At 50.9% G+C, this 18713-nt stretch overlaps 1 protein-coding gene across 1 annotated transcript in view; it reads left to right on the top strand.

Moving 5' to 3' along the window:
• ADAMTS16 (ADAM metallopeptidase with thrombospondin type 1 motif 16) overlaps window positions 1–18713 on the top strand; it is a 146955-nt gene that overhangs the window by 91315 nt on the left and 36927 nt on the right. The window contains exon 17 of the mRNA XM_040630187.1: window positions 12838–12964. Within this exon, the coding sequence (XP_040486121.1) occupies window positions 12838–12964 (127 nt within the window). The remainder of the gene's footprint in view (window positions 1–12837; window positions 12965–18713) is intronic.

Below are 18713 nucleotides of genomic sequence, written 5' to 3'. Positions count from 1 at the left end.
TGTCATTCCTGTGTGCTCTGTGATTTTGCCTCCTGACGAGTAGTTGAGCGATTATGAGCAATGTTGAGAAGTTGCTTCACAGACATGTCCTCAGTCCGAGAAATGACGCCTAAGTCTTAGTAAGCCTTCAGCTAGGTGGCAGAGGAGACCCCGTTTCCCAGGAAAATCATCTGAAACATCTCTACCCTGCTGTAAAAGTAGAGCCCGGAGACCCTAAATGCTTTTGGGCACATGGCTGTCTCTGTGTATTTTTATTTTCTCAGAATATTCAGAAATTTGAAAACACTCAAAGCCAGAAATATTTAAATTCATATTTCTGTCTATCCTTGTTGATACGGGCTGGGGAAATAAAATTCAAATTGAGATTTCAAGCGCTCCTGCCACCTACATACAGATGTGATATGTGGGTGAGCCTTGCCACTTCAATCTTCATTATCTGGGATATCAGCATCCCTGGGCCATGCAGTGAGCACCTGGCCTGTTATGTCTTCTGTCGTCCGTGTGGATGGCGAGCCCTGGCACCCTGCCCACTCGGGCATGTGGCTAGTATCGTGCTTAGCCAGCAACTCCCCCTGCCTGCCTGTCCCGTGATCTGATTTAATCCTGGTGAAAAAGCAGTGAGACATCAGTTGTAATTCTCCTTCTGAAAATGCAGAGGCAAATGCCATAGTAGGACTTGAAGGGATAATTTTATATAAGCCCTCAAGTCAGTCTATGCAGAATGCCCAGAATCTGGGCACGTCAGCTGCATGGAAATGAATCATTCCAACACGGCTGTGGAATCGAGCACCACTCGGATTTGTTTCTCTTTGGTTTTGAGTCTCTTCTGTACCGATTTCCTGTTTGTAAGTTTTCTCCTTGTTCTGAACTTTTCCTTGGTCTAAGGACAGGACTTGGTGCCCGGGGTTTGCTGTTGCCTGGGTTCTGAGTGTGTCTCCGCCCTGCGGACCGACACTGAGCTCTAGGACGCCCCCAGGCCACAGGCCATGGTCCCCACCACCCCAAATCAGCAGCATTCTCCAATTCCTTGGCCCGGATATCTGGCTCTGTTGCGCCTGGCCTGGCATACGTCTGGTTTTGCTATTTGCTGCACTGTCTGTATTTAGCTTCTGTGACAGCCTGGAACAAGCTTGGGTCGTGGTTGGTCATGGCCTTCGCTGTTGTTAATTAGCTGCTGCGTCTCAGGGTCTAGCATTGCATCCGGCACACCAGCCACCAAGGGTCTGTTTGTCAACGGGACAAATGCAGGACCTCAAAGACTTTGTGATTTAGAAATACGTGAAGGCCGTGTTTGGAAAGGGTGGTTTGGGGTCATCCCGCTGTTACCCAGAAACATGAGTACCCTCCATGGGGGCAGCTTCCCCAGAGCTCCCGGTTTCCCCCTCCCTCCTGCTCCCGGACACGGAGTAGGGAACAGGGCCTGGAAGCGACTTCCATCATCCAGAATTCTGGTCCCCGCGCTTCCAGGCATTTACTCAGCTCCCAGTGAATAGAGTTTAACAATTGTCCTCCAGTGTATGAAGAATTCTGAAATAGAAAATGTACACGTCTCTTTCTGTCTCAAACAAACATCAAACAAGAGGTTACAGTTTCTACTTGCATATCTCACGTTGGACAGAAAGACCGTGGCGGGAGGTGACACGCCGTGCCTCGCTGAGCTGGAGGAGACAGCGTGGTGTTTGTGACCGGCCTGCCAGGAGTCCCCGCAAAGCCCTGCCTCTTAAAAACTCGTGACCATATGAGCCACTTAAGCCTTTTATGCCTTGGTGAGCCCATCTATAAAAAGAGGATAATAGTGTAAGCTACTCTACAGGGTTCCTTGAAGGATTAAATGAGAGACTACCTGCAAAGCTCCTAACACTCTGTTTGGCCAAATAAATGTCAGTCCCGATTCTTTTCTGTTAATGTTACAGCTTTGCTGAGAAACCAGACAGTTTAGGTTACAAAACTCTGGAAGCAAGAGGGACTCGGGTCATGATCTTACTGTCCGTGTGGCCCCAGGGCAGGGACGAGGAGCATATTCCTCCCTTTGGGATAATGTCTCCATCTTCAGAGTGGCCCGTGTTTGTGCACACACGGGTGTAGGCCTGTGTGAGTGCACGCACGCACTCCTGGAGATGTGCGTGCACGGGCGGGCGCGCAGGCTTGTACCTGCAGCAGCTGAGGGGTCCAAGGGTGGCCCACCATGTTCCCGCCCTTCTGTGACAGAGGCCCGCGGGCAGGACGTGGAGGCACCTCAGGGGCCGCGGTGTGAACGGAGGGCCGGAGGCACTGCCTGGAAGCTTCCGTTTGGGGAACAGATGACTTGGCGTCTTTGGTGCAGAGAGGCGTTCCTGTGACCCGTCTTCTGATTTCTCCGCTTCCCTGATGGAGCCTGCCTCCCCTCTGCTGACTCAGGTCGTCTGTCCGAGCCCTGTCCCCGCAGCCAGGATGGTGTGGCGGCTCGGCGTCCCGCAGCTATGGGCAGTCAGGCCTCCTGATGTCCTGGAGCCACTTGTCCCACACCGATGCCCCAAGCTGTCATTCTGTTTGGTGCTCTGAAACCTTTACAGAGTTCTGTCTTCCCCTCCCCGGCTGGCCTCTCGGCGTCTGTCGTGACATTGCATCCGCCTGTAACACCGTGCCTTACCCAGAGAACAGATTCCCTGAAGTCTTGCGTATGCAACTCCTAACTTGAGGTGAGCAAAAGTCCCTGATGAAGGACCCAAGAAAGCCCTTTGAAAAAGGACACAGACAGGGGCGCTGGGTGGCTCTGCCGGTGACGCAGCTGCCTTTTGCTCAGGTTGTGATCCCAGGGTCCTGGGGTCCAGCCCAGCATGGGGCTCCCTGCTCGGTGCAGAGTCTGTGTCTCCCTCTCCTGCTGCCCCTCCCCTCTGCTAGTGCTCTCTGTCTTTCTCAAATAAATAAAATATTTTTTTTAAAAAAGAAAAAAGATATAGACACAGTACATAGGCATGAGGGTTGTTCATTCTGCTTAATGCTTAGGTGTCTCCTCAGGTGAGGTTACTGGATGGTGGACAGAAGGTGAACGCATTGTGGGGAGGAGACCCCAGGAACGCAGGGCTGTGAGAGCGCATGGGAGGGAAATACTGAAGGATCTGATGGGCACCGCACGGAAATTAAGGCTAACGCTCAGGGTTGAGAGAAGAACTTTGATTGTTCTTAGCGAAGCCAGTGGGTAGATTTTCAGGTCCTGATTTCACGTGATGCTCTGTAGCTCTGGCTTAACTGTGAAAAATCATTTCTTAAAGCATCACGTAAACCTGTTCCCAAGTAGCCAGGCCATGGGACACCTGGACGCTCCCTAGGGGCTCAGGTGTGCCGTCTGGGCACAGCCCCCAGACTTCTCCTGTGGAGGGAAACGGACTGGGCGTCGGCCTCCCTCGCTGCCGTGGACTGAGGAGAGTTTCAGTGCACGTGCGGGTGTGTGCCGGTGTGCCCCGGACACAGGTGTGTGTTTACCGGGCCTCTGCTGCGCTCTCTAGTTTGGTTTTCTGTGTCAATCCACAGTTGCAAGATGGATCAAAGAGAAACCAGAATGTCAGCTCTGTGGGCAGCCCTTGAGGCTTCCAATGCTGAGCCTTCCAGGGAGAATGAGTGGGAGTGAGGGAGAGGCCAGGGCAGGTGAGTGGACAGGCTGCGGGCCAGGAGGAGGTCCTGTGAGGGTCGCCTGGGTGGTCGGGCCCCTCCTGCACCCCCTCACTGCCCGGCGTCCGTGATGTCAGCAAGACCGATGTGCCTTTTCATGAAGGCTCCCATCTGCAGATGCCGTCATTAGTTTCCGTCACAAATGCCGTAAACAGGTAGAAAATCGTGAAGACAAACTGCTCTCTGACCCAAGGTCACTGCGAGCTTTTTAATATATTCCATCCCAGGGCCTTCCCACGTGCAGCCCTTCCTGGTGTGCCCTCCTCTGAACTGACGATGGCCCCGTCCCACGTTACTATGCTGTCTGCACCCACCATTCGAGGAGGGTCCTTCTCAGGTACTGAGCGAACAGCTCATGTTTAATGCGGTGGTCCAGACTCGTGAGCAGTATACTCAAGCATTGTTGATAATGCTTGTCACAATGATTTCAGCTGACTGTGACAGTGAACCCTTCCACACCCCCCAGAATTCCTTAGTAATTACCAATATAGGCTCCATGTTTTGGTGGGTATTCTGAGGGCATCATTCCTAAAAGTCTGAGACCTTTCTCTTGGGCAGAGAGCAAGTGCACGGTGCATATGTGCACACACACACACACTTGCACATGTGTGCGCCCACACACACACACACACACACACACACACACAGGCTTGTTTGCTTGTGGGCACAGATTTGGAGTGATGGCATGAGATCTGATGTATGGAGTGGTAAAGAATCCTATTTCACCCTCCAGAGCCTGGCTGTCTACCCGCATAACATCACTGTGTGGGAAACCCTGTGGAAGGGTAACTGAGGCGCCGTGGGCATCATGAGTGGCCCCAGGCCAGCAGCATCTACATCACGTGAGGACTTGTTAGAAATGCAGATTCTTGGGCCCACTCCAGCCCTGCAGAATCCAAAGCCCTCCAGTCCCAGTTCGAGAACCCGTCCAAGGAGTCACTGTGATTGGGTTTCTGTGAAGGGACTTCTCCGCTAACACATTGTGTGGAAAGCCCACTTGGAAGGCCCCTGCCCGGAGCCGGAGGCAGCCCTCACAGGCCCCTCTGCAATCCTGGAGTTCAGGAACCACAGGGAAATCCACTTCCCGGGAAGAGCTGGCAGAGAGAGAACAGGAACTTGGGTGAACATCGCCATCAGTGTACAAATGGCAGCCACGGGATTGCCCACCAGGGACTGGGATGGTCCAAGGGCAGCTTGATGCTCTCTGGGAGGGAGTTAAGACGCGTTAAGTGGATGGCAGGGAGAGGAATTACAGACGAGAACTTTCCTGGAAAACACCCAGGACCGGAGTCAGGCTGTTAGCATCTGCTCCCCATGTGATTTTAATCAGTCATTTCGTAAAAGTTGGAAAGCAGTTCCCGCTAACAGAATCCCAGACCTACTTACCGATCTTGCTGGCTGGTAACTGAAGACAGCACTTTGACTGGCCTTGGAAGTCGCTCGGAAGCCAGGCCCGAGGTCCGGTGATGGGCTCTGGTCCCTGCGTGTCCCTGCAGGTCCCCGCGGGCAGCTCACATCCCCTCTGCAGGGAGGCTCCTGCCAAGTGTCGGCCCTGCGTGTTCCCACCAAGCCAGAGCTCCCTGTTACTCACCCCTGCCTTTGCTCCAGAGGAACGACTCCTCCTCTCCGAAGCCGATGCTCCTCGGATACCCTGGACCTAGGTACCAAGCTTCCTCACCACCGACTGGCCCCTGCTCTCCTTCAGCGTTGCTCCCCTTCTGTTCCCCAAAGTGCTCAGTCCTCCTGAGCCTTGGATGAACGCCTCCTCCCTTCTCCCACGCCCTGGCTTTGTCTCTTGCCTTCGTTGCACACCTGTGCATGAGGAGGACCCTCCTTTCCTTCCGTCCCACTGCCTGCCCTCCTGCCCCTCCCTCTCACGTTGATGCTTTGGGATAATTTAACTGCCATTGGTATTATTTCTTCTGTTATGTGTGGCGGGATCTATTTGCAACGTCCGACTCTTGCATTTTGAGGAATTAGGTCTTCGAGACAGTTTTGTATTCTGTCTGGTAACTAAACCACGTAGATTGTTTCTCTCTTCTGGAGTTAGTTTTGCTAATTCAAAAAACCACCTTTTTCCGTAAGATTTTTAATATTATGCTTATAAATCTGAACAAAGCTCCCTCATTAAATTCTCTTCATTTCTTCTGGGTAGGACATTTTCTTATTCTCATTTCCTATCTTGCATATTTGTGCTTATTCCTTATTTTCTTCATTAAGTTGGTCTATCAGCGGCAGGTTAGCCAGGGAAACACAAGCCATTCTAGGTGTATCACGCCAGAAGGTATTTAATAGAAGGGATCGTTTGCTTACAAAATAGTTGGAGGGTGGAGGAGTAAAGCTCAGAGACCCCATTAGCTCTCAGAGTCACTCTGGCTACTTAAGAACCAAGAAGTTGTAGAACATTCCAGAAATCACCTGTTAGGAGTAGAGCCAAGCCAACCCTGTCACAGATGGTTCCCAGGAAAATGCCTGCATTACTGCCAAGCTCATGCCTGCCAAAGCGCATGCTCTGACCCGCGGCGGCCAGGCAGGTGGTGATGAGGCTCTGACTGTCCTCTGCTCCCGGATTTCCTGTGCTCCTGCCTCTCCTTGGTGGGATCTAACCCCAGAATCCTGGACTGGAGGTGACAACCCCATCCCCAAAATCAGCTCTTGGATTTTCTGCTTTCCTTTTGTAACATACTTGCTGCTTCAAGTTTTTGTCTGGAGTCAAATACACTGGTGTACGTCACTTGCTAAAACACTGATTTCCGTTTCCACGCAGATCACTTCTCTCTACTTCCTTGAGCTCTTTTCCCCATATCCTCTTTCAATCTCACATTCATTGATTTCCGTTCTTATTTATCGGTGTAAGTATTTCTGACCATGAACGGTCCTCCGAGTGTTGCTTTTAGCCACATAACACAAACTTTGTTTCATACCACGTTCACCATTGTCACTTTCTTAAATGCATGTTTTCAAACCTACTAATCACCCTCCTGTTTTGTTCTATTTCTATTAATTGCAAAAAATTTCAAGGCAACACTGCATTTCCCCTTTCTTTTCCTCACCGTAAATATTCCTCCTTATCCACAGATATCCTACGGTGTTGTCAACCCGAGAGTGCGCTGTCCCTGTGCGCAGACATTTTAGCTACGATGAGTGGGAGTGAGCGCTCCTGGCATTTAGCAGGCGGGATCAGGGATCCTGCCAGAGTCTTGCAAAATGTGTAGCTGTGCTTCACGACAGCAGTGCTGTTGCCCATGTGCCGCTGGGGCCCCGCTGAGAAAGAGGAAAGGTCTCCAAAGTCACCAGCTAAGAAAAGAACTGGCAGAGTCAGGACCCGCACATGTGTCAAACAAATCCCCGGTTTGTTTTGGGTCACACATTTGTGTATTTAGTACATTGTTACTAAATTATTTCAGGAATTACTAGCTCCAGATTTCCCTCTTACCGAGTTAACAGGTAAAAGCTCTGGGACTTGGCTGACGCTGAGGCACCCAGGAGTGACGCCAAACAAATGTCTCCAATAAAGAAGAAAAACAAGCACTTTAATAAAGTAAACTTCTCCTGCTATTTCAAAGCAAAACCAAATTTCGTATTTGCTTAATCGAGAGCCTGTGACTTGCTAGAACCCCCAGCGACCCTTAAGGCTGGATTGTTTGTTGGGACTGGAGCAGAAGGGTTGGATTTCACACATCTTTAATTTCAAAACAGGAAACCAAACTGAAGCCATTATTTATAGAGTCACACCTCCTAAAAAGTCAAACGAGTTTGGTTAAAGAATAAAAAAGTGGACTTTTAAATTGACATGTAAGTGGAAAGAAAAGATTAGCTTTCCTTCTCTTTTCATTAGGGCGTACAGACTCAGCAATTTTAGGAGATCGTGCTGTTGTGCAATATTGGCTTCCTATAAATTGGATCACTGCGATAGACTGGCTTAATTAGGGAGTCCCCATGATTCTTTGCAGAACAGCTTAAACAGACATTGTTCCTTTTTTTTTTTCCTTTTGATTTTATAGTCTCTTATTCCTTGTTAGTCATGGAAAAGTGGGTTCACAAAGCATAGATGCAGATTTCATCCCTGCATGGATATGTGGGCGAGTGAGTCATCAGAACTGTGCCCAGCTCATCCGAAGTAATATATGAATAAGGGAATATACCCCTACTTACTTCAATGAGTTTTTGGCTAAGCATTAGTTCTCCCACTATCAACTTGTCTGAACGTAGAAGTTCCTGAATATAATGAAATTGGCCAGTGGCTTAAAAACTCTGTTAAGTGAGGGGACAAACTGACCCACGCACACTGGGGGGATTACGGACACAGGCAGCATGTGCTCTCTGCTTTCCAGAAAGGCACTCCAGTGTCTTCACTGAACCTTGTCCTTGGACTCAACATGTGGGCTGCCTGCACCTGCCTGCTTTGAGGGGGAGTGGGGTCCTCATTACCATTGCCAGGATGCATGAGTGCAAACCTGAGCCAGCCTCATCTGAACTGTCTTTACTCACAACACTTCGGACACTAGGTGTGTGCTGTTTGCAATGACAAAGGCCCCCCCCTTGTCCAGTGCCCAAGGGGGTGGCTACAGATCCTTTCTGACCTGAGCTACCTGGAGTTACGCAGAATCTACAGGCTTAAGGGCTCAGTCCCAGAAGACTGTTCCCATTTAAAGCACCAGTCACAAGTACCGGGTGCCCCACGTACCCACACTTCTGTCTGACGTGGCTACAAAGTTGGGGGTTCTTGCAATTCCTCTTTTTCGGGTTTGATAGTTGTTCGGTCAGCTCACAGAACCCAGGAAGGTTCAGTACTCGCAAGTACTAGTTTATTCTAAGGGAGAGCAGGGCTTCTCGGCCCTTTGGCTAAGATGAAGTGTAGCATTCTAAGGGAGAGGAGTGAAGAGCCAGAGGAAGGGGGACGTGGGGAGACTAATCTGAGGATCCCTTTCGCAGGAGCTTCTGTCCCTGTGGAGTTGGGGGGTGCTGCCCTCAGCACAGGGGTGCGCTCACCAACGCAGAAGCTCTCTGAGCCCTGTGGGTTGTTTCTACGGAGATTTTGCAACTTAGTCCTGATTGATTAAATCCTTGCCCCTTGTTTTTTTTTTTTATACTAATATTTTCTTATTATATTATGTTAGTCACCATACAGTACATTACTGGTTTTTGATGTAAAGTTCCATGATTCATTAGTTGTGTATAACACCCAGTGCCCTCCTTACTACCCATCACCAGCCTATCCCATTCCCCCACCCCTCTCCCCTCTGAAGCCCTCAGTTTGTTTCTCAGAGTCCATAGTCTCTCATGCTTCATTCCCCCTTCTGATTACCCCCCTTTCTTTATCCCTTTCTTCTCCTACCAATCTTCCTAGTTCTTATGTTCCATAGATGAGAGAAACCATATAATTGTCTTTCTCTGCTTGACTTATTTCACTTAGCATTATCTCCTCCAGTGCCATCCATGTTGCAGCAAACGTTGAGAAGTCGTTCTTTCTGACAGCTGAGTAATATTCCATTGTATATATGGACTACAGCTTCTTAATCCAGTCATCTGTTGAAGGGCATCTCAGCTCCTTCCATGATTTAGCTATTGTGGACATTGCTGCTATGAACATTGGGGTGCACATGGCCCTCCTCTTCACTACGTCTGTATCTTTGGGGTAAATACCCAGTAGTGCAATTGCTAGATCATAGGGTAGCTCAATTTTTAACTTTTTAAGGGACCTCCACACGGTTTTCCAGAGTGGCTGTACCAACTTGCATTCCCACCAACAGTGTAAGAGGGATCCCCTTTCTCCACATCCTCTCCAACAATTGTTGTTTCCTGCCTTGTCCATTTTTGCCATTCTAACTGGTGTAAGGTGGTATATCAATGTGGTTTTGATTTGAATTTCCCTGATGGCTAATGATTTTGAACATTTTTTCATGTGTCTGTTAGCCATTTGTATGTCTTCATTGGAAGAGTGTCTGTTCATGTCTTCTGCCCATTTGATGATTTGTTTATTTGTTTCAGCATACAAAAGACGTTCTTACAGCCTTTACATTCTTAACTGTGGTTTCCAGGGTTTTAGGAGCTTCTAGCTGGGAACCAGGGCCAAAGACCAAATACTGACTTTTTAGTCCGTCACACCTGTAGCTCTAGACCTAAAAATCCCGGCTTCAGATTTTGCCCAGGCAGGGGTTCTCAATGTGTGGTCCCTGCACCAGCTGCCCCAGCAGCCCCTGGGCATTGGCCAGAAATGTGATCCTCGGGCCCTACCCCAGACCCGCTAAATCAGAAACTCTGGAGGTGGGCAGCGCATTCTGTGTTGTAATGAACGAGACGGCTCTGATACCCACTCCAGACCAAGAACCATTGACCAGAGAGATTCAGAGGAAGGGGTATTTGGGTCTCATTTAAAGGGGTGAAATCTGCCAGGCATGCGGAGGGGATAGCAGTGGAGGACATCTAGAGAGACTTAGGAGCAGGGAGGTCAGCACGAGGGATGCCTTGGAGCTGGAAGGCCAGCGCTCTGAAACCTTGAGTTTAAAACAAGAAAAACAGGCTTTTAATTTGCGAGTGGCATGAGTGAGTGAGTGTGTGTGTGTTTCAAAGGAAATGTCTTTGCTAGCAGTTTGACGTGTGGACTTAGGAGGAGGAATACCTGGAGGAAGGTGTGGACTCGGGGCTACAAGACTGACCCTGTTGACCTCATGGGAGACCCCAGACTGCAGACCTCAGGGCAGGTAGGGTTTCTTGCAGCCTGTCTGTGTATCTGTTAGACAGCGTGGTCTGTGTGTCCAGCAGGCAGCCCAGAGACTTTAAGCCAGAGCTGGAAGGGAGCATGACCCACCCCAGGAAAGCACGTACGGGAATATGGGAGAGGACACAGAGCAGAGCCCTGCTTCCCCCTTCCTGCCAGGACTTGGGTAGAGGACGTGACTGCATCCGCGTGTCTCCATCTGTGCTGTGTGGGGCATAGCGACAGGCTGCAGGGCTGGCTGTCCCTACCTGGAGGACACTGTGCAACGGTGTGGGACACACTTGCTTTCGAGGTAGAGTCAAGCAGGGAGCCTGCTGGGTTTACGGAGCGCTGTATCTGTAGGCCTGCAGGGGCCCACGCAGCCCTGCGCCTGCTGATCCACTCCTGAGTCTTGCTCAGAACGCACGGACCGGGAACTGTCACCGTACTCTTTCCATTCGAGTGACCCACGTGAGTCCCCAAGCCCATCTCTGACTTTCCTACATCTGCATTTTAGAACAAGTGTTGGGGCTGCGAACTTACCAGACTCCTTGGAATATTCATTTTATTACAGTTCTGTTGCCTTGTGGGTGGAGTTCCAACTTCAGTGAACTTGACCCTGTTTGGTGTTTAGGGGCATTCATTACGTGTGATTTAAACTTTACTCTTTCATGGACACACTCTTCTTTAGGATTATCGATGTGTTTAAGTAAATTTTCTTAAATTTCTGCAGAAGTATTCCATGATCATTCTCAAAGTCATTTTTAATAACCCATTCCTCATCAGATCTCATGGAAATTGGGAAGAAATAATTGCAGAAGTTACATTGGGGAGCATAAAATAAAAACTACATAGCTTGGTTAAAAATATAATTGTATCAAATCAGCAGAGAACTGAAAAATTTTACAAAACTGCCAAGGTCCTGACCACCACCCCTTGTCCTTCATCAGCACCCTCTGGGCTTAACCCCTCCAAGTGGGCAGCTCGGGGCTCAGACACAGGAGATTCATGGCGGCTCCCCAGAACCAGGGAGGTCTCTCTTCTGACTGCTTAAGAAAACTATTTTCCTAGAGGGTGTGACTTTCCCCGTTTAAAGCACTGACTTCTGACAGAGCTTAGCCACACTGTGTGATGTGTTTTAAAGACTTTTGGTTTTCCTTGAGTAAAGAAGGGTTTGTCTTCACATGGACCCGAGTGTTAGCGATGGTTGTGTCTCGCATCTATAATCTGCCGCTTTCTCCTCCGAAACTGTATGTTTGGTCTGTTCCTTGCTCTGAACATCTGCCTGGCGCGGGAATCCAGTTGGGCACAGGAGGGGTGCTGAGTTATGCCCGGGCTTGGGGGGCAGACGTGGGGGACAGAGGAGCCACAAGAGTCGCAGGACTCCATCGGGCTTTCCAAAGACAGCAATGAAATAATTTGTAGATCTTACTATATTTTAATTGTGTTCATTTTTAATCAATACCAGTTGGGTTCTTTTTCTTTATTTTTCTCTCCATAGGATAAACTCTTTAACATTGTCCTTCAAAATGTGTATCTAGTTTGAACTGCCTTAGTATTGTGGTAAAATATACTTGACAGAGTGTTCCTGAGTGTAGGACTCAGGGCTGTTAAGTCCGTTCACACTGTTGTGCAAACATCCCCACCGTCCATCTCCAGATCTGTTCATCCTCCCAGGCTGAGACCCTGCGCCCATGGAACAGTGACTCCCCGTTCCCCCTCCTCCCAGCCCCTGGCAAACCAACATCCTACTTTCTGCCTCTCTGACTTTGACTGTTCCAGGAACCTCATGTAAAGAATAGTACCTTTTTTGGTAAATTTAATGAATTGAAATATTGAACAAATTGGGGCACGTTTGCAAAGCTGTAAACAGCACTGGGGACATGAATGGGGGCTGAGGTTCGAACCAGCTTTCATTTCAAGCATTTCCACTGACCTCATTCGATACAACACCAAAGTCATTATTGTGCAAAGGCCTCCGTTCATCTTACAACCCTGGTAAAATTCAACTGAATTCTCTGGTGATAAACTGCTTAATGTGTTTTTGTCTGTATTCCTTTCTGGCTTATTATCGATTGCTTCCTATTGCGACTTTTCAAGTGGAAACACAAATCAGACGTATTGTGTTTCTTTTGAGAAGTGGGTGGTGTTCCCAACTCCGGAAACAATAGGAAAGAATGATGTGTCATCAAATGTATGTTGGCACCAATTACAAGACAAAGACACATCTTGACTTTAAAGATATGAAGATACAGGAGGGAAGTACGCACACCTTAGAATTGATGAAATCCCCTGATAAAAATCATGAAGACAGGTCAGAAAAGGACTAGTATGTCAACAGTTGGCCAATTGGTCATCAGCAGAAAGACATGCCTAAATAGTAAATCCTTTTTAAAAAGAGATTTCATTTGCTCTTCCTCTGCCGTTTCTGCTTGTCTCCACGGGGCACATTTCTGAGTCCTCGTTATATGTCGCACCCTTTCCTGCAGGGCAGATGACCACGAGGGCCGGATGCTACCGAGACCTGCGGTTTCAAGTCAACACATCGTTCTGTAATCCCAGCACCCGACCTGCCACGGGGGTGGTGTCCTGCAGAGTATCTGCCTGTCCGCCCAGGTAAGAGCCGCTGCGTTCATGCAGACAGGTGTCCTAGTCTTGCAAATACACTTGGTGAGTCTTGGGAGGTCCTGAGTCTGGAGAACGGAAGTGCTGATTGTGGTGACGTCATCTGGGAGCAGGAAGAGGTGAGAGTAACCCGAGGTGCCTGAACAGGTATGTTGGTGTATCTTGTGAAGGTAAGTGCCAGTTCCTAGGACATCCGGTTTGCTGTATTTTAACTTCCCTCACCGCAGGCTGGCGGGAGTGATACTGTACCTGGTGACAGTCGTGTTTCCCTCTCAGCCTCCAGTTCTTTTCTCTCTGGTTTATGTGCCGACTGAATGAAATGTGACAGAAGGATCCATTCACAGGCCGGCCTGGTGGGGCAGGGCACGTGGATTGCTGCAGTGCACGCACGCACACGCATATGCACACACACACACACACACACACGCATGCTCACGTGTGAGACTGAGCCCAGAAAGTCCGGGCTCTGGCATCCGTTCTGCCCATGTACCGCTGCCCCGAGACAGCTCTCAGAACGTGCAGGTGCCCTGAGCCGGCAGGCTGGGCGGAACCCCGAGGAGCAGCCACCGCCGGCCCTGCTCACAGCCGTGACAGCCCGGGCGTGCCCTTCCCCTCTCTGGTGCTCTGTGGCTTCATCGTCACGGGGGACACGTCCCAGGGGGATTGTGAAAGTCACCTGAGTAACATGTCTACCGAATGAAAGTCCGACTCCAGATTCTTCAGACAGCCGACCCACTAGAAACAGTACAAGATAATCTCAAACTTCTTGATTTTAAGAGATCCCAGTAGCCGGCAGACGGACTCCAGGTTTGCGGAAATGTGCCTCAGCAGTGTGCTGCTTTTCCAGGGGGACAGTGACACAGGAGGGAGAGAGGCCCCGTCTCTCCCTTCATCTCTGAGCTGTTGGGTCCCTGGTCACTGGCTCAGGATAGAGACGGAGGCCCCTTACCAGCATCTGGGAGGTCGGGAACATCCTATCCTCCAGTCTCCCTAGTCCCTCAGGGGCTGGGGACCCACCACCCCACAAAGCCACCTGCCCTGCCCTGCCCCAGCCAGGGCTCCTCGGCCACCACGCCCCATGGCCTGCTGTTGAGACACATGCGGGTCAGAAGTGACGGGAGGACTTTGGTGCTGGAGGCCCATCGCCCACCAGTGCATTGGGCGCCCACCTGGGGATCCTTTCTGGGGCTGGACAGGCCCTTGGAATGGCCACACACCTGGTCCCCACCTCAGACCCTCCGTTGGCCCACGCACCTTATGGGCTGTGCTGAGCTGGACAGCGGGGACACAGGCCACCACAGCCTTGTTCTGTGTCCGAAGCAACAGGCCAAGTGCACTTGGTTCTGGATGGTTTAGGAAACGAGACTTGCGGTTGGCAGAGGGATGCTGGTGGCAGTGTGGCACCATTGCAGGAAAAACGACCGTGCTGTCCGAAGGGGACAGACGGCGGGGCAGCCAGGGCTCCTCCAGCCTCCTGCTGAGTTGGCGCAGCCCCGGGATGCCCTCTTCCTGGACAGCCAGCAGGTGACGCAGCGTTGCCGTCACTGTGACCTCGGATGGCAGAGCGCCGCGGAACCTCACGACGTGGACACACGGATGTTCAGGGCTGCTGCTCACTGCTGCTCTCTTCCGACATCGTGCTGCGTTCTTGCGAGGGCCCCTAACCGGGGGCGCCTCAAAACAGCTAGCTGACTGTGCTGTAGAGCGGCCTCCCTCACCGACACACAGACGTGTGCGCATATCACTTCTACGTGCATGAGGAACCAGCCTTAGCAAAGGTAGAGCCGGTTAAGCTCCGGATAATTGGGAGTGGTTGGTGTTTGCATGAAATCAGTCCACATGTCCTGTGAGGGGCTCGCACCCTCACAGTCCAGCCTGCCCATCTGCTCGGTGAGGCTCGTCCGGGGGGGAGGTAGCAAAACACCCAAGACTAAGTCACCAACTCCAGCTGCCAGCTTTCTGACTTTAAGCATCATCTAACTCATCTGTGAGCTGAGACTGGGAACCCAGCGTGGGCCTCTCTGCGTCCGTAACCCATGCAGGGCTCAGACCAGGAAGCAGGAGGGGCCAGAGCCACGGGGGAGGGGGAGCCGGTGCTCTCCTGGAGGGCTGCAGCCCCACCCCCGCCATGTGGGAGAAAGCTGGGGCTCCCGCACCCTCTCTCCGCTTCTTCCGTGCGCTCGCCTGCACTTTCTTCTTTTAAGAAGCCCTAGGTGGGGTATTCAAGAGGACACCTGGCTGCTGCCTGTGCGGGGTTACTCCCGATGGCATGCTGCTTCTGTGGTGTCTGGTCTGCTGTAAATATGTCCAATGTCACTTTCCAGGAGGTGCTCCTCCACGTGCGTTTTCTCCTTCTTGTCTTTGTTGGTAGAACCCCTGATACGTACATGCACTCACGCACGTGTGCACTGACGCACACACGCATGTGTGCACTCAGGCACTCACATGTACTCACACTCATGCACACACATTCCTTCACTCCCACGCGGAAGCCCTGCTAGATGTTCCCCGTCGCCTCCCAGCGCGTCCTCTGGCAGGTGGGAGTGAGCGGCGGTGATGCAGGCGCCTTCCGTGGGCGCCCTGCAAAGGCTCTGCTTCCTCCTCTTCCCTCCCGCTCCCTCACTGCCCGGCTCCAGCTCTGTGGGCAAGGCCAGCCTCAGGGCCTGTGGAGTCACAGGACGGAGGCATGTCACATTCCCCGGTGACCTCCTGAAGCTGTGTACTGGCTCAGACTTGCAGGAAAGGAGATCTAGTCTCTCGTGTTCGAGCCTGGCCATACAGTCTCTGTTGGTGTGGGAAGCCACTCTCCTAACTCCACCGTGCCTCGCCTGTGGTCCGAGCCACCCCACGCTGGCCACTGCTGCCTCTTGTCATCGCAGCTCAGGCAGCCCTGGACCCACACTCCAGTTCTCCTGTCCCACCGGGACAGCTGCCTTCCCACCCCTCGGTGGCCAGACAAGAGTTACAGTGCCCAGAGTCCAGGGATGGCACTGTAACCCTTGTCCGGCCAGCTCGATGAACCCTCTGTTCTCCTCTCCCGAGACCCAACGTACCCGACATGTGACCCACGCTGTACGAGGCTTCAGGGGCTACAGGCTGCCAGGAAATTCAGAGCTCATGTTCTCAATTGAAAGTTATGGCCCCTCTCTTATGTGGTTACCCAGGATGGCAGGCCATCCCACCACCCCTCCCAGGACAAGGATTCTGTGTCATCTCCAGTGTCCTCCGGAATTCCTCCTCCTCCCCATCCACACTCTCTGCCCATGACCTCGGACCTCAGACACAAGAATCAGGTAAGAACCATCTGTGCTCCCTAACAGCCCACCTGTGAATCCCCCGCCTGCTCCGGCCCTCCTTCCCAGTGAGCCAATGGTCTCGTTTCTTCCCGAAAAGTCCTCATGGGTTATGTCTCTGATTCCCCTTTTCCTTCATGCTTATCGATTCCTTCCAAGAAAGATTTTTAAGTGGATGTTGGGTATCCCTTATGCTCTCTTGTAAACACTGTGTAGCCCATTGTTTTTCCCATCGGGCCTTCTCTGCTTCCCTGCGGCTTGTCTTTCTGGTTTTGAGGGATCTACAGTCAAAACATCTCTCTGTTCTTGGATGCATTCTGTACTTTACTTACTCAGGTCAAATTTTATAAGTAAATTCTGTCAAGAGCTTTGTGTTCTGAAAGAAAAGGCACAGTTCAGAGCAAAAGGACTAGTCTAGGGGAAGTTGGCACTGATGCATGGGAACAGCATTGCTGAAACATAGTGAGGACACCCTAAATTCATCCAGGAAACATCCAGAGACCCCCATCCACCTGGCTCTTTGATTTATGTCTAATGTCTTCCAATATTTGTATTCTTCTCTGAAGGAGAAAGCTTTTGGAGATAGTCCTAAATGTGGTTGGTAAACCTAATGCCATGCTTTCCTGCTGGGAGATCCCTAATGAGGTTCCTGCTACATCCCCAGCAAGTAGCAGAGGCCTATGACCAACGGGACCCCGCAGGTTTGTGCTGGACAGGTGGGACAAGATGTCCCTGCCTCTGGCCCCAACGGTGTGCATCAGAGTCCTTCTGATGGAGTGGGCTGGGTCAGCTGGGATTACGAGGATGGTGGAGAGCAAGGATGGTGTGAACTCCACAGCTGGTTTAAAGGTGTGGTTCAGATTCCCCTTGTGTGTCTACCTTGTATGTAATAGTGGTGATAGAGAGCAAGGATTTGTAGAGGGAATCCATGTAAGATCCACATACTCTGAGGGCAGCAGATGTGCTAAGCACTCGATAACTTGGCTGTTTTTATTTGTGGTGTAAAAGGAGAAGCAAATTCACATCTGTAATTTATTTAGTCTGTGAAGCAAGACTACAGCAAAACACAGAAGAATGAGCTTATATCACATATATTAATCCTTGTGCGTTGTTATTTTAACAATTGAGTTGGGAAATAGATCTTAATTTAAAAAGTTGTTCTGTTTTCCTCTGCGATATAAGATCCATTTCTCTCTTGCCCAGAAAACCGGCAGTTTTTTGTTCCTGTTTCAATGCGATACAGGAATGGAGTCTTTAAAACACCTTAATCTGTAGGCTTCTTGTCTTTAACTGAAATGGAAATGAAACCCTGCTACACTGGTCGCAACTCCTAACCTCCCACCAGCGTCCACATGTTCCCCTGGGCCGAGCCTGGAGCTGGTGCAGAGGGAGGGCTGTGGAGCCCGAGCCTCGGTGGCCACGTGGGCCCCCCCAGCTCGTAAATCTCAGCGGGGGTGGTGGGCTGGGCGTCAGGAGTCTCCTCTCTGGAGGAAGATGATCTTCAATGTCCAGAGGCTGCGGGCGGCAGGAGCATCGTGGCTGAGGAACCAGGCGTCAGCAGCTCGCAGCTGTTGCTCAGGGCTGGAGTGGGCGGCCTGCGGCTTCTCCCGGCTCTGCTCCGCACGTCGGGCTGGCTCCGCGCTGGCCTTGGAGCAGGCGGCAGCGGGCGCGCCCAAGGCCGCGCCACCTCTGTCTTCATGGGAGCGTGAATCGGGCTCTTTTATCGCTTGCCTTTGAAACACGAACCATAAATCACGCAGATACTTATTTCCTTTGTATTTCTGAGTTTATCCAGAGTGGCTCTTCATGCTATTTATCTTCACTGGTATCTGGTTTTGGAAGCACGAACGCTACGGCATGCCTTCCTGGACGATGGCGGGAAGAGGCAAGAGGAAATACTTTCCAGATGGGACACGGGTCCTTTTCCTCCCTCTTCTCGATTCTCCTAGGAATGCAGAGTAGGAGTTTCGGTAAAACAGATTGTGATCAAATAGACTCTTTTCTTGTTTTAGAAAGTCCTGCAAAGGCAGCCCCGCTCTGTAATCCTTTCCACCGGGCGGACTCTTTCTGCCCGTACTTTGGTGACTCCTTACCAACCTGTTAGCAGAATTGTTTGCTTTCAGCCGAAGTGCCTGGGTCAGTGACGGCAAGCATTTGGTTGCACGTTGTAGAAATGCAAGGTAAGATTTGGCAGGATAACTTGGTTACAGAAACATTTTCGGTGACAGGAGAGGGGGCCGTGATTTTGTCTCTTACCTCTTTTAGATACATGGCATTCAAACACGAACTGCATAGGTTACCGAGGGAATGGAAAGAACCCTCCTCGCTTAGTTGGTTCCCACATTCAAAAGGGTTTGACTCATGGGAATGCCAAAGAAGTGAGCGTCTTAGTTCATTTGATTATCTGAGTGACTGAATGAACTCGCAGTGGAACTGGTTCCTGGGCA

Source organism: Ursus maritimus, unplaced genomic scaffold (genome assembly GCF_017311325.1).
Source record: "Ursus maritimus isolate PB19 unplaced genomic scaffold, ASM1731132v1 scaffold_15, whole genome shotgun sequence".
NCBI lineage: Eukaryota > Metazoa > Chordata > Mammalia > Carnivora > Ursidae > Ursus > Ursus maritimus.
Note: the sequence above shows the minus strand (reverse complement) of the source record. Positions and strands in the feature narration are given on the sequence as shown.